Source organism: Tachypleus tridentatus, chromosome 7, assembly GCF_004210375.1.
Source record: "Tachypleus tridentatus isolate NWPU-2018 chromosome 7, ASM421037v1, whole genome shotgun sequence".
NCBI lineage: Eukaryota > Metazoa > Arthropoda > Merostomata > Xiphosura > Limulidae > Tachypleus > Tachypleus tridentatus.
Genome location: NC_134831.1, coordinates 110155178 through 110181640, shown reverse-complemented (window position 1 = coordinate 110181640; position 26463 = coordinate 110155178). Strand labels below are relative to the sequence as shown.

Genomic DNA, 26463 nt, shown 5'->3' with positions numbered 1-26463 from the left:
GTTACTGTTTCAGTTTTGTTGTTACACTAGATACATCACGTTACTGTTTCAGTTTTGTTGTTACACTAGATACGTCACGTTACTGTTTCAGTTTTGTTGTTACACTAGATACATCACGTTACTGTTTCAGTTTTGTTGTTACACTAGATACGTCACGTTACTGTTTCAGTTTTGTTGTTACACTAGATACATCACGTTACTGTTTCAGTTTTGTTGTTACACTAGATACACGTTACAGTTGTTTGTTGTTACACTAGATACGTACGTTACTGTTTCAGTTTTGTTGTTACACTAGATACATCACGTTACTGTTTCAGTTTTGTTGTTACACTAGACACGTCACGTTACTGTTTCAGTTTTGTTGTTACACTACATACATCACGTTACTGTTTCAGTTTTGTTGTTACACTAGATACGTCACGTTACTGTTTCAGTTTTGTTGTTACACTAGATACATCACGTTACTGTTTCAGTTTTGTTGTTACACTAGATACATCACGTTACTGTTTCAGTTTTGTTGTTACACTAGATACATCACGTTACTGTTTCAGTTTTGTTGTTACACTAGATACATCACGTTACTGTTTCAGTTTTGTTGTTATACATCACGTTACTGTTTCAGTTTTGTTGTTACACTAGATACATCACGTTACTGTTTCAGTTTTGTTGTTGTTGACACTAGATACACGTTACTGTTTCAGTTTTGTTGTTACACTAGATACATCACGTTACTGTTTCAGTTTTGTTGTTACATAGATACACGTTACTGTTTCAGTTTTGTTGTTACACTAGATACGTCACGTTACTGTTTCAGTTTTGTTGTTACACTAGATACGTCACGTTACTGTTTCAGTTTTGTTGTTACACTAGATACATCACGTTACTGTTTCAGTTTTTTGTTGTTACACTAGATACATCACGTTACTGTTTCAGTTTTGTTGTTACACTAGATACATCACGTTACTGTTTCAGTTTTGTTGTTACACTAGATACATCACGTTACTGTTTCAGTTTTGTTGTTACACTAGATACATCACGTTACTGTTTCAGTTTTGTTGTTACACTAGATACATCACGTTACTGTTTCAGTTTTGTTGTTACACTAGATACATCACGTTACTGTTTCAGTTTTGTTGTTACACTAGATACATCACGTTACTGTTTCAGTTTTGTTGTTACACTAGATACATCACGTTACTGTTTCAGTTTTGTTGTTACACTAGATACGTCACGTTACTGTTTCAGTTTTGTTGTTACACTAGATACGTCACGTTACTGTTTCAGTTTTGTTGTTACGTACATACGTTACTGTTTCAGTTTTGTTGTTACACTAGATACATCACGTTACTGTTTCAGTTTTGTTGTTACACTAGATACATCACGTTACTGTTTCAGTTTTGTTGTTACACTAGATACATCACGTTACTGTTTCAGTTTTGTTGTTATACTAGATACATCACGTTACTGTTTCAGTTTTGTTGTTACACTAGATACATCACGTTACTGTTTCAGTTTTGTTGTTATTAGATACACTAGATACATAGATACATCACGTTACTGTTTCAGTTTTGTTGTTACATTAGATACATCACGTTACTGTTTCAGTTTTGTTGTTACACTAGATACATCACGTTACTGTTTCAGTTTTGTTGTTATGCACTAGTTACGTTACTGTTTCAGTTTTGTTGTTATACTAGATACATCACGTTACACGTTACTGTTTCAGTTTTGTTGTTACACTAGATACATCACGATACATCACGTTACTGTTTCAGTTTTGTTGTTACATGTTTCAGTTTTGTTGTTACACTAGATACATCACGTTACTGTTTCAGTTTTGTTGTTACATATCAAGTTAGATACATCACGTTACTGTTTCAGTTTTGTTGTTACACAGATATATCACGTTACTGTTTCAGTTTTGTTGTTATACTAGATACATCACGTTACTGTTTCAGTTTTGTTGTTACAGATACATCACGTTACTGTTTCAGTTTTGTTGTTACACTAGATACATCACGTTACTGTTTCAGTTTTGTTGTTATACTAGATACACTAGATACATCACGTTACTGTTTCAGTTTTGTTGTTACACTAGATACATCACGTTACTGTTTCAGTTTTGTTGTTACACTAGATACATCACGTTACTGTTTCAGTTTTGTTGTTACACTAGATACATCACGTTACTGTTTCAGTTTTGTTGTTACACTAGATACATCACGTTACTGTTTCAGTTTTGTTGTTACATTAGATACATCACGTTACTGTTTTCAGTTTTGTTGTTACACTAGATACATCACGTTACTGTTTCAGTTTTGTTGTTATACTAGATACATCACGTTACTGTTTCAGTTTTGTTGTTACACTAGATACGTCACGTTACTGTTTCAGTTTTGTTGTTACACAAGATACATCACGTTACTGTTTCAGTTTTGTTGTTATACTAGATATATCAAGTTACTGTTTCAGTTTTGTTATTACACTAGGTACATCACGTTTGTGTTTCAGTTTTGTTGTTACACTAGATATATCACGTTACTGTTTCAGTTTTGTTGTTACACAAGATACGTCGCGTTACTGTTTCAGTTTTGTTGTTACACTAGATACATCACGTTACTGTTTCAGTTTTGTTGTTACACTAGATATATCACCTTACTGTTTCAGTTTTGTTGTTACACAAGATACATCACGTTACTGTTTCAGTTTTGTTGTTATACTAGATATATCAAGTTACTGTTTCAGTTTTGTTGTTACACTAGATACGTCACGTTACTGTTTCAGTTTTGTTGTTACACGAGATATATCACCTTACTGTTTCAGTTTTGTTGTTACACAAGATACATCACGTTACTGTTTCAGTTTTGTTGTTATACTAGATATATCAAGTTACTGTTTCAGTTTTGTTGTTATACTAGATACGTCACGTTACTGTTTCAGTTTTGTTGTTACTCTAGATACATCACGTTACTGTTTCAGTTTTGTTGTTATACTAGATATATCACGTTACTGTTTCAGTTTTGTTGTTACACTAGATACGTCACGTTACTGTTTCAGTTTTGTTGCTACACTGCATACGTCACGTTACTGTTTCAGTTTTGTTGTTACACTAGATATATCACGTTACTGTTTCAGTTTTGTTGTTACACTAGATACGTCACGTTACTGTTTCAGTTTTGTTGTTATACTAGATACATCACGTTACTGTTTCAGTTTTGTTGCTACACTACATACGTCACGTTACTGTTTCAGTTTTGTTGTTACACTAGATATATCACGTTACTGTTTCAGTTTTGTTGTTACACCAGATACGTCACGTTACTGTTTCAGTTTTGTTGTTACTCTAGATACATCACGTTACTGTTTCAGTTTTGTTGTTATACTAGATACATCACGTTACTGTTTCAGTTTTGTTGTTACGCTAGATACATCACGTTTGTGTTTCAGTTTTGTTGTTACACTAGATACATCACGTTTGTGTTTCAGTTTTGTTGTTACACTAGATACATCACGTTACTGTTTCAGTTTTGTTATACTAGATACATCACGTTTGTGTTTCAGTTTTGTTGTTACGCTAGATACATCACGTTTGTGTTTCAGTTTTGTTGTTACACTAGATACATCACGTTACTGTTTCAGTTTTGTTGTTACACTAGATACATCACGTTACTGTTTCAGTTTTGTTGTTACACTAGATATATCACCTTACTGTTTCAGTTTTGTTGTTACACAAGATACATCACGTTACTGTTTCAGTTTTGTTGTTATACTAGATACATCACGTTACTGTTTCAGTTTTGTTGTTACACTAGATACATCACGTTACTGTTTCAGTTTTGTTGTTATATTAGATACATCACGTTACTGTTTCAGTTTTGTTGTTACACTAGATACATCACGTTTGTGTTTCAGTTTTGTTGTTACACTAGATACATCACGTTACTGTTTCAGTTCTGTTGTTACACTAGATACATCACATTTGTGTTTCAGTTTTGTTGTTACACTAGATACATCACGTTACTGTTTCAGGTTAGTTTCTTCTATAGGTAAATCACTTTTTCAGCGTTGTTATAGTTCGTAGGTTACGTAGAATTTCAGTTTTGTTATTATCTCAATCCACCTTGGCGTTTCACAAACTGATTTTAAAACCACATGTCTAGGTAGTTAGGGCGCTGGACTCATAATATAAGGTTGCGGGTTCGTATCCCCTCACTCCAAAAATGCTCGCCCTTTCAGCCGTAAGGGAATTATAACGTGCAATTCATCCCACTATTTGTTTCTAAAAAAAATAGCCCAAGAGTTGGTGGTGATGACTAGCTGCCTTCTCTATACTTCTACACTACTAAATTAGGGATAATTAGCGCTCATATGCTCTCTCGTAGCTTTGCGCCAAATTCAAAAAACAAAACAATCCAATATTGTGTAAGTGTTAAATACTGGTTTAAAAGAATATCTACTATTTTTATGTAGTTTTGGTAACGCATAAAAACGCAAAAAAAAAGTGTCCAATATTTCTTAATTCAGTCTAAATAAGTTTGAATAATTTATTTCACTCATGCCAAATCACATTTTAGTTTTCTTTATTCGAGTATAGAAAGATAATTTTACCTTACAATCGATTTTGGGTGAAACAGAACGTATTATAGAATCGTGATTACAGAATAAACCATATCTTCTATTCTGATATCACAAAGTTTAGTTTACCTGTAATGAGAGGTTTCCGTGACAGCCACGTTTTGGCAAAAGCCAAGTTCGAACAAGAGAAGATTATAGGGAAAATAACTGACATGGCTACAAATCGAGTAACACAAGGACTGGTAACTCACAAATGTTACAAAAAGTTTAAGCATTGAAAGTCGTCCCAGGTTTCTCATCAACTTTTACTGTTGCTAGGTTCATAATGTCATCTAGGTAACATCATGTTTAACAGCTGAGAAATAAAGGAAGTCACATCAGTTCCTTCAGTGTCTTATGGTTTCTAGGTTTATGATTCATATAACATTTTTTACACCAAATTCTGCTGTTGTCAGGTTCATGGAAGTTCTCTAACTATGATGTTTTTTATAGAATGTCTCTCACGTTAAGTTGTGAGATGAACCTGGGATCTTACCCTCATGACGTTCAAGACTGTAGCATCAAGATAATGAGTCGTAAGTAACACAGCTGTTGGTTTCAACACTTTAAAACATAACTTTCAAGATAAGACAGATACACGTTTTACAAACTTAACTACAAAATAAACAAAATAAAAGAAACAAAGTTTGGAAAACGAAATGTATGGATAATATGTGGATAATGTATTAATAGTATATAGATAATGTACAGTTAATGTATGGATAATGTATTAATAGTATATAGATAATGTACAGTTAATGTATGGATAATGTATTAATAGTATATAGATAATGTACAGTTAATGTATGGATAATGTATTAATAGTATATAGATAATGTACAGTTAATGTATGGATAATGTATTAATAGTATATAGATAATGTACAGTTAATGTATGGATAATGTATTAATAGTATATAGATAATGTACAGTTAATGTATGGATAACGTATTAATAGTATATAGATAATGTACAGTTAATGTATGGATAATGTATTAATAGTATATAGATAATGCACAGTTAATGTATGGATAATGTATTAATAGTATATAGATAATGTACAGTTAATGTATGGATAATGTATTAATAGTATATAGATAATGTACAGTTAACGTATGGATAATGTATTAATAGTATATGAGATAATGTACAGTAATAATGTTAATGTATGGATAATGTATTAATAGTATATAAGATAATGTACAGTTAATGTATGGATAATGTATTAATAGTATATAGATAATGTACATTTAATGTATGGATAATGTATTAATAGTATATAGATAATGTACAGTTAATGTATGGATAATGTATTAATAGTATACAGATAATGTACAGTTAATGTAATGGATAATGTATTAATAATAGTATAGATAATGTACAGTTAATGTATGGATAATGTATTAATAGTATATAGATAATGTACAGTTAATGTATGGATAATGTATTAATAGTATATAGATAATGTACAGTTAATGTATGGATAATGTATTAATAGTATATAGATAATGTACAGTTAATGTATGGATAATGTATTAATAGTATATAGATAATGTACAGTTAATGTATGGATAATGTATTAATAGTATATAGATAATGTACAGTTAATGTATGGATAATGTATTAATAGTATATAGATAATGTACAGTTAATGTATGGATAATGTATTAATAGTATATAGATAATGTACAGTTAATGTATGGATAATGTATTAATAGTATATAGATAATGTACAGTTAATGTATGGATAATGTATATATTATATATCGATAATTCATAGATAATGTATGGATAATATCCATAAAGACTAAACTCTACTAACACTTTAGTTTAAAAATAAATAACTTGTCACTCAAAGTTTTCAAAATTATCAATTTTCGGAATTCATCTAGAAGAAGTGAATTAACTGTTTGATCACATGTTGTTTTGTCATTGTTGTAAACTACATCATAAGATTCATTGAGAAGATGGTATATTTTTATTATTATAAACTACATTATAAGATTCATTCATAAGATGGTATATTTTTATTATTGTAAACTACATTATAAGATTCATTAATAAGATGGGTTGTTTTTATTATTGTAAACTACATTATAAGATTCATTCATAAGATGGTATATTTTTATTATTATAAACTACACTATAAATTCGTTGATAAGATGGTTTGTTTTTATTATTGTAAACTACATTATAAGATTCATTCATAAGATGGTTTGTTTTTAATATTGTAAACTACATGATAAGATTCATTCATAAGATGGTTTGTTTTTATTATTGTAAACTACATTATAAGATTCATTGATAAGATGGTTTGTTTTTATTATTGTAAACTACATCATAAGATTCATTCATAAGATGGTTTGTTTTTATTACTATAAACTACATTATAAGATTCATTGATAAGATGGTTTGTTTTTATTATTGTAAACTACATTATAAGATTCATTGAGAAAATGGTTTGTTTTTATTATTATAAACTACATTATAAGATTCATTGATAAGATGGTTTGTTTTTATTATTGTAAACTACATTATAACATTCATTCATAAGATGGTATATTTTTATTATTATAAACTACATTATAAGATTCATTAATAAGATGGTTTGTTTTTATTATTATAAACTACATTATAAGATTCATTCATAAGATGGTTTGTTTTTATTATTATAAACTACATTATAAGATTCATTGATAAGATGGTTTGTTTTTATTATTGTAAACTACATTATAAGATTCATTCATAAGATTGTTTGTTTTTATTATTATAAACTACATTATAAGATTCATTCATAAGATGGTTTGTTTTTATTATTGTAAACTACATCATAAAATTCATTGAGAAGATGGTATATTTTTATTATTATAAACTACATTATAAGATTCATTCATAAGATGGTATATTTTTATTATTATAAACTACATTATAAGATTCATTGATAAGATAGTTTGTTTTTATTATTGTAAACTACATTATAACATTCATTCATAAGATGGTATATTTTTATTATTATAAACTACATTATAAGATTCATTGATAAGATGGTTTGTTTTTATTATTGTAAACTACATTATAAGATTCATTCATAAGTTGGTATATTTTTATTATTATAAACTACATTATAAGATTCATTGATAAGATGGTTTGTTTTTATTATTGTAAACTACATTATAAGATTCATTCATAAGATGGTTTGTTTTTATTATTATAAACTACATTATAAGATTCATTGATAAGATGGTTTGTTTTTATTACTATAAACTACATTATAAGATTCATTGAGAAGATGGTTTGTTTTTATTACTATAAACTACATTATAAGATTCATTCATAAGATGGTTTGTTTTTATTATTGTAAACTACATTATAAAATTCATTAATAAGATGGTTTGTTTTTATTATTGTAAACTACATTATAAGATTCATTGAGAAGATGGTATATTTTTATTATTATAAACTACATTATAAGATTCATTCATAAGATGGTACATTTTTATTATTATAAACTACATTATAAGATTCATTGATAAGATGGTTTGTTTTTATTATTGTGAACTACATTATAAGATTCATTCATAAGATGGTATATTTTTATTATTATAAACTACATTATAAGATTCATTGATAACATGGTATATTTTTATTATTATAAACTACATTATAAGATTCATTGATAAGATGGTTTGTTTTTATTATTGTAAACTACATTATAAGATTCATTCATAAGATGGTTTGTTTTTATTATTATAAACTACATTATAAGATTCATTGATAAGATGGCTTGTTTTTATTATTGTAAACTACATTATAAGATTCATTGATAAGATGGTTTGTTTTTATTATTATAAACTACATTATAAGATTCATTAATAAGATGGTTTGTTTTTATTATTATAAACTACATTATAAGATTCATTGATAAGATGGTTTGTTTTTATTATTGTAAACTACATTATAAGATTCATTGATAACATGGTATATTTTTATTATTATAAACTACATTATAAGATTCGTTGATAAGATGGTTTGTTTTTATTATTGTAAACTACATTATAAGATTCATTCATAAGATGGTTTGTTTTTATTATTGTAAACTACATTATAAGATTCATTGATAAGATGGTTTGTTTTTATTATTATAAACTACATTATAAGATTCATTAATAAGATGGTTTGTTTTTATTATTATAAACTACATTATAAGATTCTTTGATAAGATGGTTTGTTTTATTATTGTAAACTACATTATAAGATTCATTCATAAGATGGTATCTTTTATTATTATAAACTACATTATAAGATTCATTGATAACATGGTATATTTTATTATTATAAACTACATTATAAGATTCATTGATAAGATGGTTTGTTTTTATTATTGTAAACTACATTATAAGATTCATTGAGAAAATGGTTTGTTTTTATTATTGTAAACTACATTATAAGATTCATGCATAAGATGGTTTGTTTTTATTATTGTAAACTACATTATAAGATTCATTCATAAGATGATTTGTTTTTATTATTATAAACTACATCATAAGATTCATTGAGAAGATGGTTTGTTTTTATTATTATAAACTACATTATAAGATTCATTCATAAGATGATTTGTTTTTATTATTGTAAACTACATTATAAGATTCATTGAGAAGATGGTTTGTTTTTATTATTGTAAACTACATTATAAGATTCATTCATAAGATGATTTGTTTTTATTATTATAAACTACATCATAAGATTCATTGAGAAGATGGTTTGTTTTATTATTATAAACTACATTATAAGATTCATTGATAAGATGGTTTGTTTTATTATTGTAAACTACATTATAAGATTCATTGAGAAGATGGTTTGTTTTTATTATTGTAAACTACATTATAAGATTCATTGAGAATATTTTTTATTATTATTGTAAACTACATCATTAGATTCACGGAGAGGATGTTGTGTTTTGTTATTGTAAAATACATTACATGATTAAGTAAAATAATGTAATTTTACTCAAATAACAAAAAACAAACACAAATTGTGTTAAAATCACATTTGTTTGTTAGATGGGTGAGGAACATCAGTAAGTTTAGAAACGGTAAACATTTTACAAATATTTTGTTGTAGAACTAAAAGTAGGAACTGAATACATTTCAAGCAGTTTCTTCTGTTAGTCTCTCACCACTTTCTTGAGTTAGTTCCTATATGATAACACAGTCAGTTTAATGCTTGATAGAAAATAATCTTGAAACGGCATGTATCAGAACTATTTTAACACCAATTTTCGTTTTGTAGGTAGTGTGGTCCCGTTTAAAACTGATCTTTTTTGTAAATATTCACTCGTACATGTTATAAACATGTATTTACATCAGGAAGTTATAATATTTTCTGTCTTAATATCATTTGAAAGTAATGAAATATGTATCATCATGAGGTACTAGGATTACCCAGAAAGAGACCTGCAATAATTTTTTTGTCCAGCCATTGTAAACAGCGCATGATAATTTGTAACAAGTGGAAATATATTAACACAAATTTCAAAAGCAGAAGCCTTTCAGTGATGCAAGTAACAATGCAACATAATCCGGGGATCGCCATCCTAAAGGGTATACAATTTACTTAACGACATATTTGTTCAAAAGTTGCATACTTCAAGTAACTGGAAAATTAAACAAAATTTCATAATATTCCATAATGGTAAAATCCAGTATTCTTCTGTATTTCGCGTATACTTGAAGTCAGTAGGAAGGATAGCTGTACCTTGAACGTATCAACCTCACAATAAAGCGTTTTGCGATGTAATCTAGGCTGCAAAGTTATTTTCTAGATGCACAGTCATCAGACATAGCACGACCGGCAAGGTTCCAAATATTGATTTATTTACTGAATCATCGTAGAGTGTATGTTTCTATATATTATCTTAAACAAACTTACACTTAATAACGTTTTACAAAATACATCATTTTGTATGTTCTAATTTTCTCCGGCCTTTTTTTAATGTACGTAACACATACGTAATATATAGTAATGGTAAAGTTACGTGTGGTATTATTATTTGAATATAAATAAACAATAACGTGTTTGTAATAGTAAAGTTACGTGCTATAGTATTATAATTATTAGCGTGTTAGTGATAGTAAAGTTACGTGTTATATTATCATTTGAAGATACATAATCACGTGTTTGTAATAATATGTTACGTGTTATATTATCATTTGAAGCTACATAATCACGGGCTTGTAATAATATGTTACGTGTTATATTATCATTTGAAGATAAATAATCACGTGTTTGTAATAATAAGTTACGTGTTATATTATTATTTAAAGATAAATAATTACGTGTTTGTAATAATAAGTTACGTGTTATATTATTATTTAAAGATAAATAATCACGTGTTTGTAATAATAAGTTACGTGTTATATTATTATTTAAAGATAAATAATCGCGTGTTTGTAATAAGTTACGTGTTATATTATAATTTAAAGATAAATAATCACGTGTTTGTAATAATAGGTTACGTGTTATATTATTATTTAAAGATAAATAATCACGTGTTTGTAGTAATAGGTAACATGTTATATTATTATTTAAAGATAAATAATCACGTGTTTGTAGTTACGTGTTATATTCCTTTCCTGACAGTTATTTATAATATATTTTTTCTTTTTTCTTTTTTCTTCTCTAACAGTGAGAAATGATCACGTAAAGCATTTAAATTACAAACGCATCTAATCAAATAATTCGATGTTTGATACTAGCTCTGCCTGATTTTAGACCTAACTAACTCAAAAGTGTTTCTCATGTTAAAGTTAGGTTTTAATTCTACAGTTCTTATTTCTTCCATTGTTTATCTTTTGTTTTTAGTAATTTTTTTTAAATTCGTTTGGTATCGTTTCTCAGTCATAGGTTTACTTCTAATAATAACTGTATACACATAATAACGTAATGTGGTTTAAAAGAAACTTGAATCACACCCTCACGGAACAGTATCAATACTTGCCTCAAGAGGGCGTGTCAAGTGTTGAAACTAATATCTATAGAAATTTGATATTGTTTTGTTGGTGTTGATGTAAACTTTACTGTTTATTTATGTTTAACCTTCACAGTGAATGTTTCTGTATTGAAACACAATTACAACATATATAAGGAACTATTAACACGAAAACAGCAGAATATGAATGTTAACAATATCACGTGTATTATTTAACTATACAGCCTACTAGTTTACAACGTGATGTGTGTTATTTAACTATACAGCCTACTAGTTAACAACGTGACGTGTATTATTTAACTATACAGCCTACTAGTTAACAACGTGACGTGTATTATTTAACTATACAACCTACTAGTTAACAACGTGATGTGTATTATTTAACTATACAGCCTACTAGTTAACAACGTGACGTGTATTATTTAACTATACAGCCTACTAGTTAACAACGTGACGTGTATTATTTAACTATACAACCCACTAGTTAACAACGTGACGTGTATTATTTAACTATACAGCCTACAAGTTAACAACGTGACGTGTATTATTTAACTATACAGCCTACTAGTTAACAACATGATGTGTATTATTTAAATACACAGCCTACTAGTTAACAACATGGTGTGTATTATTTAACTATACAGCCTACTAGTTAACAACGTGATGTGTATTATTTAAATACACAGCCTACTAGTTAACAACGTGGTGTGTGTTATTTAAATACACAGCCTACTAGTTAACAACGTGGTGTGTGTTATTTAACTATACAGCCTACTAGTTAACAACGTGATGTGTGTTATTTAACTATACAGCCTACTAGTTAACAACGTGATGTGTGTTATTTAACTATACAGCCTACTAGTTAACAACGTGGTGTGTGTTATTTAACTATACAACCTACTAGTTAATAACGTGATGTATTATTTTTAAATACACAGCCTACTAGTTAATAACGTGATGTGTATTATTTAAATACACAGCCTACTAGTTAATAACGTGATGTGTATTATTTAAATACACAACCTACTAGTTAATAACGTGATGTGTATTATTTAAATACACAACCTACTAGTTAATAACGTGATGTGTATTATTTAAATACACAACCTACTAGTTAATAACGTGATGTGTATTATTTAAATACACAACCTACTAGTTAATAACGTGATGTGTATTATTTAAATACACAACCTACTAGTTAATAACGTGATGTGTATTATTTAAATACACAACCTACTAGTTAATAACGTGATGTGTATTATTTAAATACACAACCTACTAGTTAATAACGTGATGTGTATTATTTAAATACACAGCCTACTAGTTAACAACGTGATGTGTATTATTTAAATACACAGCCTACTAGTTAATAACGTGATGTGTATTATTTAAATACACAGCCTACTAGTTAACAACGTGGTGTGTGTTAGTTAACTATACAGCCTACTAGTTCACAACGTGATGTGTGTTATTTAACTATACAGCCTACTAGTTAATAACGTGATGTGTTATTTACCATACAGCCTACTAGTTAATAACGTGATGTATGTTATGTAACTATAGAGCCTACTAGTTAATAACGTGATGTGTTATTCACTATACAGCCTACTAGTTAATAACGTGATGTGTGCTATTTAAATGTACAGCCTACTAGTGAATAACGTGAGATGTGTTATTTAACTATACAGCCTACTAGTTAATAACGTGGTGTGTATTATTTAACTATACAGCATACTAGCTAATAACGTGATGTGTGCTATTTAACTATACAGCCTACTAGTTAATAACGTGATGTGTATTATTTAACCATACAGCCTACTAGTTAATAACGTGATGTGCGCTATTTAAATATACAGCCTACTAGTGAATAACGTGAGATGTGTTATTTAACTATACAGCCTACTAGTTAATAACGTGGTGTGTATTATTTAATTATACAGCCTACTAGGTAATAACATGATGTGTGTTATTTAAATGTACACTCTAGTAGTTAACAACGTGATGTGTGTTATTTAAATATACAGCCTACTAGTTAATAACGTGGTGTGTGTTATTTAACTATACATTCTAGTAGCTAACAACGTGATGTGCTATTTAACTATACAGCCCACTAGTTAACAACGTGATGTATGTTATTTAACTATACAGCCTACTAGTTAATAACGTGGTGTGTGTTATTTAACTATACATTCTAGTAGCTAACAACGTGATGTGCTATTTAACTATACAGCCTACTAGTTAACAACGTGATGTGTGTTATTTAACTATACATTCTAGTAGTTAACAACGTGATGTATGTTATTTAACTATACATTCTAGTAGTTAACAACGTGATGTGTGTTAATTAACTATACATTCTACTAGTTAACAACGTGATGTGTGTTATTTAACTATACATTCTACTAGTTAACAACGTGATGTGTGTTATTTAACTATACAGTCTAGTAGTTAACAACGTGATGTGTGTTATTTCACATTATTGTTGAGTATACAGCGGACAACATGATTACTCTTATTAGAGTTCACTATACAGACAAAGCTCTAAGGATATGATGTTTTTACTGCTCATCAGACAACGTTCTAACGATATGTTTGTGATATTAATGTTCAATTGACAATGGATAACTTTCTAACAATGTGCTACATCTCAGTACAGTTTAAAACACATTGGACAACGAGTTAACACGATACCCTCTTTGTACAGTTCAGTACACAGCGGACAACGATTTAACGTTATGTTATCCGTTATTACAGTTCAGTACACAGCGGACAACTTTCTAACGTTATGTTATCCGTTATTACAGTTCAGTACACAGCGGACAACGTTCTCTTGTTATGGAGAGAATTTCAAGTAACTGACAAATTGTTGCTAGCTCAGTTTGACGTCACAGGACGTAACTACGCCAACTGTACCAAAACATACAGCATAGGTAAGGATATGTATCCATCTTTTTATTGTGTGTGGTTGTTCTAATTGTTTATTACCAACACAAAACTTCTAGTGAATATATAAGTGGTTTTCACGAATGATTACACCTGTCCTCCATATCAACATAGGTAAGGATATGTATCCATCTTTTTATTGTGTGTGGTTGTTCTAATTGTTTATTACCGACACAAAACTTCTAGTGAACATATAAGTGGTTTTCACGAATGATTACACCTGTCCTCCATATCAACATAGGTAAGGATATGTATCCATCTTTTTATTGTGTGTGGTTGTTCTAATTGTTTATTACCGACACAAAACTTCTAGTGAACATATAAGTGGTTTTCACGAATGATTACACCTGTCCTCCATATCAACATAGGTAAGGATATGTATCCATCTTTTTATTGTGTGTGGTTGTTCTAATTGTTTATTACCAACACAAAACTTCTAGTGAACATATAAGTGGTTTTAACGAATGATTACACCTGTCCTCCATATCAACATAGGTAAGGATATGTATCCATCTTTTTATTGTGTGTGGTTGTTCTAATTGTTTATTACCAACACAAAACTTCTAGTGAACATATAAGTGGTTTTCACGAATGATTACACCTGTCCTCCATATCAACATAGGTAAGGATATGTATCCATCTTTTTATTGTGTGTGGTTGTTCTAATTGTTTATTACCAACACAAAACTTCTAGTGAACATATAAGTGGTTTTAACGAATGATTACACCTGTCCTCCATATCAACCTTCCAACACAGTTCTCAGACGTTCCTATCAAAAAGGACTTCCTGAGTATTCCTTCTCTTTCTCACGTGTTTATTTTATAATTTAGTGTATGGCGCAACGTGACCGTGTAAGAACTACAGGGTAATTATAAAGATTTTGGTAAGTATCCTACAGGACGAGCCACGTAAGAACTACAGGGTGATTATAAAGTTTATGGTAAGTATCTAGAGCAGTCTGCAGATCGAACCACGTAAGAACTACAGGGTGATTATAAAGTTATGGTAAGTATCTAGAGCAGTCTGCAGGACGAACCACGTAAGAACTACAGGGTGATTATAAAGTTATGGTAAGTATCTAGAGCAGTCTGCATACGAACCACGTAAGAAATACAGGATGATTATAAAGTTTATGGTAAGTATCTTGAGCAGTCTGCAGGACGAACCACGTAAGACATACAGGGTGGTTATAAAGTTTATGGTAAGTATCTTGAGCAGTCTGCAGGACGAACCACGTAAGACATACAGGATGATTATAAAGTTTATGGTAAGTATCTAGAGCAGTCTGCAGGACGAACCACGTAAGACATACAGGATGATTATAAAGTTTATGGTAAGTATCTTGAGCAGTCTGCAGGACGAACCACGTAAGACATACAGGGTGGTTATAAAGTTTATGGTAAGTATCTAGAGCAGTCTGCAGGACGAACCACGTAAGACATACAGGATGATTATAAAGTTTATGGTAAGTATCTAGAACAGTCTGCATACGAACCACGTAAGAAATACAGGGTGATTATAAAGTTTATGGTAAGTATCTAGAACAGTCTGCAGGACGAACCACGTAACACATACAGGGTGATTATAAAGTTTATGGTAAGTATCTAGAGCAGTCTGCAGACGAATCACGTAAGACATACAGGGTGGTTATAAAGTTTATGGTAAGTATCTTGAGCAGTCTGCAGGACGAACCACGTAAGACATACAGGGTGATTATAAAGTTTATGGTAAGTATCTAGAACAGTCTGCAAGACGAACCACGTAAGACATACAGGGTGATTATAAAGTTTATGGTAAGTATCTAGAACAGTCTGCAAGACGAACCACGTAAGACATACAGGGTGGTTATAAAGTTTATGGTAAGTATCTTGAGCAGTCTGCAGGACGAACCACGTAAGATATACAGGATGATTATAAAGTTTATGGTAAGTATCTAGAGCAGTCTGCAGGACGAACCACGTAAGACATACAGGATGATTATAAAGTTTATGGTAAGTATCTTGAGCAGTCTGCAGGACGAACCACGTAAGACATACAGGGTGGTTATAAAGTTTATGGTAAGTATCTAGAGCAGTCTGCAGGACGAACCACGTAAGACATACAGGATGATTATAAAGTTTATGGTAAGTATCTAGAAGAGTCTGCAGGACGAACCACGTAACACATACAGGGTGATTATAAAGTTTATGGTAAGTATCTAGAGCAGTCTGCAGACGAATCACGTAAGACATACAGGGTGGTTATAAAGTTTATGGTAAGTATCTTGAGCAGTCTGTAGGACGAACCACGTAAGACATACAGGGTGATTATAAAGTTTATGGTAAGTATCTAGAACAGTCTGCAAGACGAACCACGTAAGACATACAGGGTGATTATAAAGTTTATGGTAAGTATCTAGAACAGTCTGCAAGACGAACCACGTAAGACATACAGGGTGGTTATAAAGTTTATGGTAAGTATCTTGAGCAGTCTGCAGGACGAACCACGTAAGACATGCAGGATGATTATAAAGTTTATGGTAAGTATCTAGAGCAGTCTGCAGGACGAACCACGTAAGACATACAGGATGATTATAAAGTTTATGGTAAGTATCTAGAACAGTCTGCAAGACGAACCACGTAAGACATACAGGGTGATTATAAAGTTTATGGTAAGTATCTAGAACAGTCTGCAAGACGAACCACGTAAGACATACAGGGTGGTTATAAAGTTTATGGTAAGTATCTTGAGCAGTCTGTAGGACGAACCACGTAAGACATACAGGGTGGTTATAAAGTTTATGGTAAGTATCTTGAGCAGTCTGTAGGACGAACCACGTAAGACATACAGGGTGATTATAAAGTTTATGGTAAGTATCTAGAACAGTCTGCATACGAACCACGTAAGAAATACAGGGTGATTATAAAGTTTATGGTAAGTATCTAGAACAGTCTGCAGGACGAACCACGTAACACATACAGGGTGATTATAAAGTTTATGGTAAGTATCTAGAGCAGTCTGCAGACGAATCACGTAAGACATACAGGGTGGTTATAAAGTTTATGGTAAGTATCTTGAGCAGTCTGTAGGACGAACCACGTAAGACATACAGGGTGATTATAAAGTTTATGGTAAGTATCTAGAACAGTCTGCAAGACGAACCACGTAAGACATACAGGGTGATTATAAAGTTTATGGTAAGTATCTAGAACAGTCTGCAAGACGAACCACGTAAGACATACAGGGTGGTTATAAAGTTTATGGTAAGTATCTTGAGCAGTCTGCAGGACGAACCACGTAAGATATACAGGATGATTATAAAGTTTATGGTAAGTATCTAGAGCAGTCTGCAGGACGAACCACGTAAGACATACAGGATGATTATAAAGTTTATGGTAAGTATCTTGAGCAGTCTGCAGGACGAACCACGTAAGACATACAGGGTGGTTATAAAGTTTATGGTAAGTATCTAGAGCAGTCTGCAGGACGAACCACGTAAGACATACAGGATGATTATAAAGTTTATGGTAAGTATCTAGAAGAGTCTCCAGGACGAACCACGTAACACATACAGGGTGATTATAAAGTTTATGGTAAGTATCTAGAGCAGTCTGCAGACGAATCACGTAAGACATACAGGGTGGTTATAAAGTTTATGGTAAGTATCTTGAGCAGTCTGTAGGACGAACCACGTAAGACATACAGGGTGATTATAAAGTTTATGGTAAGTATCTAGAACAGTCTGCAAGACGAACCACGTAAGACATACAGGGTGATTATAAAGTTTATGGTAAGTATCTAGAACAGTCTGCAAGACGAACCACGTAAGACATACAGGGTGGTTATAAAGTTTATGGTAAGTATCTTGAGCAGTCTGCAGGACGAACCACGTAAGACATACAGGATGATTATAAAGTTTATGGTAAGTATCTAGAGCAGTCTGCAGGACGAACCACGTAAGACATACAGGATGATTATAAAGTTTATGGTAAGTATCTAGAACAGTCTGCAAGACGAACCACGTAAGACATACAGGGTGATTATAAAGTTTATGGTAAGTATCTAGAACAGTCTGCAAGACGAACCACGTAAGACATACAGGGTGGTTATAAAGTTTATGGTAAGTATCTTGAGCAGTCTGTAGGACGAACCACGTAAGACATACAGGGTGGTTATAAAGTTTATGGTAAGTATCTTGAGCAGTCTGTAGGACGAACCACGTAAGACATACAGGGTGATTATAAAGTTTATGGTAAGTATCTAGAACAGTCTGCAAGACGAACCACGTAAGACATACAGGGTGGTTATAAAGTTTATGGTAAGTATCTTGAGCAGTCTGTAGGACGAACCACGTAAGACATACAGGGTGATTATAAAATTTATGGTAAGTATCTAGAGCAGTCTGCAGGACGAACCACGTAAGACATACAGGATGATTATAAAGTTTATGGTAAGTATCTAGAAGAGTCTGCAGGACGAACCACGTAACACATACAGGGTGATTATAAAGTTTATGGTAAGTATCTAGAGCAGTCTGCAGACGAATCACGTAAGACATACAGGGTGGTTATAAAGTTTATGGTAAGTATCTTGAGCAGTCTGTAGGACGAACCACGTAAGACATACAGGGTGATTATAAAGTTTATGGTAAGTATCTAGAACAGTCTGCAAGACGAACCACGTAAGACATACAGGGTGATTATAAAGTTTATGGTAAGTATCTAGAACAGTCTGCAAGACGAACCACGTAAGACATACAGGGTGGTTATAAAGTTTATGGTAAGTATCTTGAGCAGTCTGCAGGACGAACCACGTAAGACATACAGGATGATTATAAAGTTTATGGTAAGTATCTAGAGCAGTCTGCAGGACGAACCACGTAAGACATACAGGATGATTATAAAGTTTATGGTAAGTATCTAGAACAGTCTGCAAGACGAACCACGTAAGACATACAGGGTGATTATAAAGTTTATGGTAAGTATCTAGAACAGTCTGCAAGACGAACCACGTAAGACATACAGGGTGGTTATAAAGTTTATGGTAAGTATCTTGAGCAGTCTGTAGGACGAACCACGTAAGACATACAGGGTGGTTATAAAGTTTATGGTAAGTATCTTGAGCAGTCTGTAGGACGAACCACGTAAGACATACAGGGTGATTATAAAGTTTATGGTAAGTATCTAGAACAGTCTGCAAGACGAACCACGTAAGACATACAGGGTGGTTATAAAGTTTATGGTAAGTATCTTGAGCAGTCTGTAGGACGAACCACGTAAGACATACAGGGTGATTATAAAATTTATGGTAAGTATCTAGAACAGTCTGCAAGACGAACCACGTAACACATACAGGGTGATTATAAAGTTTGTGGTAAGTATCTAGAGCAGTCTGCAGACGAATCACGTAAGACATACAGGGTGGTTATAAAGTTTATGGTAAGTATCTTGAGCAGTCTGTAGGACGAACCACGTAAGACATACAGGGTGATTATAAAATTTATGGTAAGTATCTAGAACAGTCTGCAGGACGAACCACGTAACACATACAGGGTGATTATAAAGTTTATGGTAAGTATCTAGAGCAGTCTGCAGACGAATCACGTAAGACATACAGGGTGGTTATAAAGTTTATGGTAAGTATCTTGAGCAGTCTGTAGGACGAACCACGTAAGACATACAGGGTGATTATAAAGTTTATGGTAAGTATCTAGAACAGTCTGCAGGACGAACCACGTAAGAAATACAGAGTGGTTATAAAGTTTATGGTAAGTATCTAGAACAGTCTGCAGGACGAACCACGTAATACATACAGGGTGATTATAAAGTTTATGGTAAGTATCTTGAGCAGTCTGTAGGACGAATCACGTAAGACATACAGGGTGATTATAAAGTTTATGGTAAGTATCTAGAACAGTCTGCAAGACGAACCACGTAAGACATACAGGGTGGTTATAAAGTTTATGGTAAGTATCTTGAGCAGTCTGTAGGACGAACCACGTAAGACATACAGGGTGATTATAAAGTTTATGGTAAGTATCTAGAACAGTCTGCAAGACGAACCACGTAAGACATACAGGGTGGTTATAAAGTTTATGGTAAGTATCTTGAGCAGTCTGTAGGACGAACCACGTAAGACATACAGGGTGGTTATAAAGTTTATGGTAAGTATCTTGAGCAGTCTGTAGGACGAACCACGTAAGACATACAGGGTGATTATAAAGTTTATGGTAAGTATCTAGAACAGTCTGCAAGACGAACCACGTAAGACATACAGGGTGGTTATAAAGTTTATGGTAAGTATCTTGAGCAGTCTGTAGGACGAACCACGTAAGACATACAGGGTGATTATAAAGTTTATGGTAAGTATCTTGAGCAGTCTGCAGGACGAACTACGTAAGAAATACAGGGTGATTATAAAGTTTATTGTAAACAGCTAGAGCAGTCTGGAAGTGATGTCATTTTTTATAAACCTGAAATGTATTATTGATAACACAATGTTAAGTCTGACATATGTTTGATGTACGACTGGTTAGTAAATTTCTAAAATATTAACTTCCTTCTCGAACATCGAAAGATCTGAATGCATGGATTCTCCCCGTACCAAGGTAAGGATCCCGGACATTACCAACAACAACAACGTTCTATGAACGATCTCTACTTTCTGTCTTTCCTGAAACTAAAAATCTTGAATCTGTAATGTGAAGATTTCGATTAACTATCGCAAAAAATTGGAATGTCAGCCACCAGGAGCCGGTTCGTAAAGAATATGGATCTATATATTTCAGTCAATATTGGTGTAACATGATTACAGTATAACATATTTATATCAAGAAAAGTTCACTCTAGTCTTCAAAATCATACCTTATAAAACTTTAAACCATGTCATTAAGTGAACCTTAGTTCTGTGATACTAAACTGAAACATATATTTGAGTGATATGAAGCTATAAATGTTTATCATTCGTATGCAGAATAGCACTATTTATAGAAAAGTTTAGAACTTTAATAGTTTAGAAAGTAATTTGGAATGGGTACAGTAATGGTGTTAGCTACAATCTAGAGATATAACACCACCTACTGGACGTTATTACTAAACCTTTCTGTTCTCCAACTTTCTGCTTGCTGAACTCATTTTTTCAGGTTCGATTCCTTTCGTTTTAACACAACATTACAAAATATTCTGTTTTTGTTGAGACCAACACGTTAATTTTAGTTCTGTTAGTTCTTAATTTACGACTCACCCAATGGACAACGAAAATTAAAGACCCGTTTATTTACACGTAACGTTTGCTAAGAGTATAGATTGTTTGGATTTATATGTACACATATATCAGAAATAAACTGGTATATCTTTCCACACTTCTACTTTAAACTTGCCTTGAGAAATATGTGTGAACTTAAATTTATGATAAAACTGTAAGATAAGAATAATACCACTTCCAACAGATCATCCAGTCCTCCTCAGTAGTGGGGTCACCCTGTATCAGTTTTGTGTCACCTTAAAAATTATGTTTTAGTTTCACATCACTTTAACAATTATGTTTTAGTGAATGTTACTTTAACAACAATGTTTTAGTTGATTGTCACCTTAACAATTATGTTTCAGTTTTATATTACTTTAACAATTGTTTTAAACTTGCACACTTGCTAATCCAACAGGCCACCCTATGTCTATATATCCCTTGATAATAAATTCACTCTCCTTCAGACCACCTTGTGTCTATATATCCCTTCATAATACAGGCCACCCTGTGTCTATGTATCCCTTCATAATACAGGCCACCCTGTGTCTATATATCCCTTCATAATACAGGGCACCCTGTGTCTATATATCCCTTCATAATACAGGCCACCCTGTGTCTATATATCCCTTCATAATACAGGCCACCCTGTGTCTATGTATCCCTTCATAATACAGGCCACCCTGTGTCTATGTATCCCTTCATAATAAACTCATTCTCCTTAAGAAACTCGAGGTTTAGTTCATCTTTACTATGAACATTCTTACTAAGAAAACAACTCCACCAAATAATATCCAATCATGTTTAAAATTTCCTCTAACACTTGTTATATCTTGTCTGGGAAACCAAGAAATTACATTTTTGTGTTAAAATCCTAACTCGTTCAAAGGTCGTATATAAATATACATTTAGTATCTCTAAAGACACCTAGGTAGACAAGACTTCTCAGTGTTTACAAGCACGCACCTTGTTAATACGTGGAAACAGAACAGGACTTTCCTCAAATCCCATTTCCTTAGAAAACTTCTCAGTTCCATCTACTGATCTTAAACCAAACCTCAGTATAAATTCAACTCGTTTCTACTTCTTCATTCAAACATCTGTTAATCCTTTGTTTTTCAATTCAATATTTTATAATTTCCTAACACTATTTATTGTATTTCTATTTAGTATTTGTAGTAAAGATTTTTTTAATTTCTTCTTTTCATAGATTTGCTGAAATATTTAAAAAATTTACTGGTTTTATTATTCATCATCCAGTTTGTTTTCAGTCGGATGTATCACTCACTGGCTGTAAATACGCTCAGGAGGTTTCGTTATTTCCTGACAAGTCTGTTTTTGTCTTTCAGGAACATTCTCGTGTCTGGTTGGAAATATCAGACTGTCTAGACGTCTAGGCTACTTTCTTATAAATAAGTTCATTCCCAGCATTCTTATTGTTACAATGTCTCAGATAACATTTTGGATCCCAGCTGAGGCCTACCCTGCAAGGGTAACACTGAGTGTGACCTCACTCCTCACTATCGTGACGCAACAATACCAGACTGCAATGCCGTCCGTATCCTACGTGGTTGCTTTAAACATCTGGATGTTGTCGTGCATTGGGTTCGTATTTAGTACTCTCCTGGAATACGCTCTGGTCATTGCGGTCAAAGAAAACCAAGTGTCGCCTCTTCGCCCTGTATTTGTTAGAGAAAAGGTGATTGGACTTTGTCTGCTCAGTATTAATTAAGGTTTTTCCGTCACTGCACGACAAAGTTTGTACATCCAACTACACTCTAAGATTTGTTCTTATAACATCAGGTATACTTACTAACATCCAACACGTTAGTTTAAAGGATGTTAATATTTTACTTCATAACATCCAACACGTTAGTTTAAAGGATGTTAATATTTTACTTCTTAACATCCAAAACGTTAGTTTAAAGGATGTTAATATTTTACTTCATAACATCCAACACGTTAGTTTAAAGGATGTTAATATTTTACTTCATAACATCCAACACGTTAGTTTAAAGGATGTTAATATTTTACTTCATAACATCCAACACGTTAGTTTAAAAAATGTTAATATTTTATTTCTTAACATCCAACACGTTAGTTTAAAGGATGTTAATATTTTACTTCTTAACATCCAACACGTTAGTTTAAAGGATGTTAATATTTTACTTCATAACATCCAACACGTTAGTTTAAAGGATGTTAATATTTTACTTCTTAACATCCAAAACGTTAGTTTAAAGGATGTTAATATTTTACTTTATAACATCCAACACGTTAGTTTAAAGGATGTTAATATTTTACTTCTTAACATCCAAAACGTTAGTTTAAAGAATATTAATATTTTACTTCTTAACATCCAAAACGTACGTTAGTTTAAAGAATATTAATATTTTACTTCTTAACATCCAAAACGTACGTTAGTTTAAAGGATGTTAATATTTTACTTCTTAACATCCAAAACGTTAGTTTAAAGGATGTTAATATTTTATTTCTTAACATCCAACACGTTAGTTTAAAGGATGTTAATATTTTACTTCATAACATCCAACACGTTAGTTTAAAGGATGTTAATATTTTACTTCATAACATCCAACACGTTAGTTTAAAGGATGTTAATATTTTACTTCATAACATCCAACACGTTAGTTTAAAGGATGTTAATATTTTACTTCTTAACATCCAAAACGTTAGTTTAAAGGATGTTAATATTTTATTTCTTAACATCCAACATGTTAGTTTAAAGGATGTTAATATTTTACTTTATAACATCCAACACGTTAGTTTAAAGGATGTTAATATTTTACTTCTTAACATCCAAAACGTTAGTTTAAAGAATATTAATATTTTACTTCTTAACATCCAAAACGTTAGTTTAAAGGATGTTAATATTTTACTTCTTAACATCCAAAACGTTAGTTTAAAGGATGTTAATATTTTATTTCTTAACATCCAACACGTTAGTTTAAAGGATGTTAATATTTTATTTCTTAACATCCAACACGTTAGCTTAAAGGATGTTAATATTTTACTTCATAACATCCAACACGTTAGTTTAAAGGATGTTAATATTTTACTTCATAACATCCAACACGTTAGTTTAAAGGATGTTAATATTTTACTTCTTAACATCCAAAACGTTAGTTTAAAGGATGTTAATATTTTACTTCATAACATCCAACACGTTAGTTTAAAGGATGTTAATATTTTACTTCTTAACATCCAAAACGTTAGTTTAAAGGATGTTAATATTTTACTTCATAACATCCAACACGTTAGTTTAAAGGATGTTAATATTTTACTTCATAACATCCAACACGTTAGTTTAAAGGATGTTAATATTTTATTTCTTAACATCCAACACGTTAGTTTAAAGGATGTTAATATTTTACTTCATAACATCCAACACGTTAGTTTAAAGGATGTTAATATTTTATTTCTTAACATCCAACACGTTAGTTTAAAAGATGTTAATATTTTACTTCTTAACATCCAACACGTTAGTTTAAAGGATGTTAATATTTTACTTTATAACATCCAACACGTTAGTTTAAAGGATGTTAATATTTTACTTCTTAACATCCAAAACGTTAGTTTAAAGAATATTAATATTTTACTTCTTAACATCCAAAACGTTAGTTTAAAGAATATTAATATTTTACTTCTTAACATCCAACACGTTAGTTCAAAGGATGTTAATATTTTACTTCATAACATCCAACACGTTAGTTTAAAGGATGTTAATATTTTACTTCTTAACATCCAACACGTTAGTTTAAAGGATGTTAATATTTTACTTCATAACATCCAACACGTTAGTTTAAAGGATGTTAATATTTTACTTCATAACATCCAACACGTTAGTTTAAAGGATGTTAATATTTTACTTCATAACATCCAACACGTTAGTTTAAAGGATGTTAATATTTTACTTCATAACATCCAACACGTTAGTTTAAAGGATGTTAATATTTTACTTCATAACATCCAACGCGTTAGTTTAAAGGATGTTAATATTTTACTTCCTAACGCTCAACACTTTACTTTAAACGATGGACAAAACCTTGGTGTTCACTTTAAATATTATTATTTGAAAAATGTTGATCTGATGAATTAGAATGTATAATTTAAATATTATGTACGTAATTAAATAATGTTTTCATTTCAGGTTACAAGTATATATGGAAATACGAATGAACTGTTTAAAAGAAATAATACAATGCCACCTACCGGAACATTTCAACAATCCTCCGGCAAGATCAAAATCAGCTACAACACAATTGATCGTCTCTCCAGAATAATTTTCCCTGTGGGTTTTGTGATATTCTGCACCAGCTATTGTTTTATATATATTCCTCACTGAATTTAATCTGAACTAAACCACACCAACCTTCAAATAGGTGTCCTCCACCACTAGTCCCAGGCTTACAAAAAACTAAACCACATGAACGTTTATATAGGAGTCCTGCAACACCAGTCTCAAACTTAGTACAAACTAACCAAACAAACCAACATTTATATAGCTGTCCTCCACCGCTAGTCTCAGGCTTAGTACAACATAAACCACATCAACATTTATATAGGTGTTTTCTACACTAGTCTCAGGCTTAGTACAAATTAAACCACATCAACATTTATATAGGTGTCCTCCACCACTAATCTCAGACTTAGTACAAAGTAAACCACATCAACATTTA

General features: G+C 31.3%; 1 protein-coding gene across 1 annotated transcript; it reads left to right on the top strand.

Moving 5' to 3' along the window:
* The first annotated feature begins 5068 nt into the window (after positions 1 to 5068).
* On the top strand, positions 5069 to 26463 carry LOC143258084 (glycine receptor subunit alpha-1-like). Its single transcript, XM_076517104.1, has 4 exons — positions 5069 to 5150; positions 14406 to 14531; positions 23116 to 23465; positions 25935 to 26463. Exons 1-4 carry the CDS (start codon positions 5069 to 5071, stop codon positions 26127 to 26129), a joined length of 753 nt encoding a protein of 250 aa, XP_076373219.1. The 3' UTR covers positions 26130 to 26463.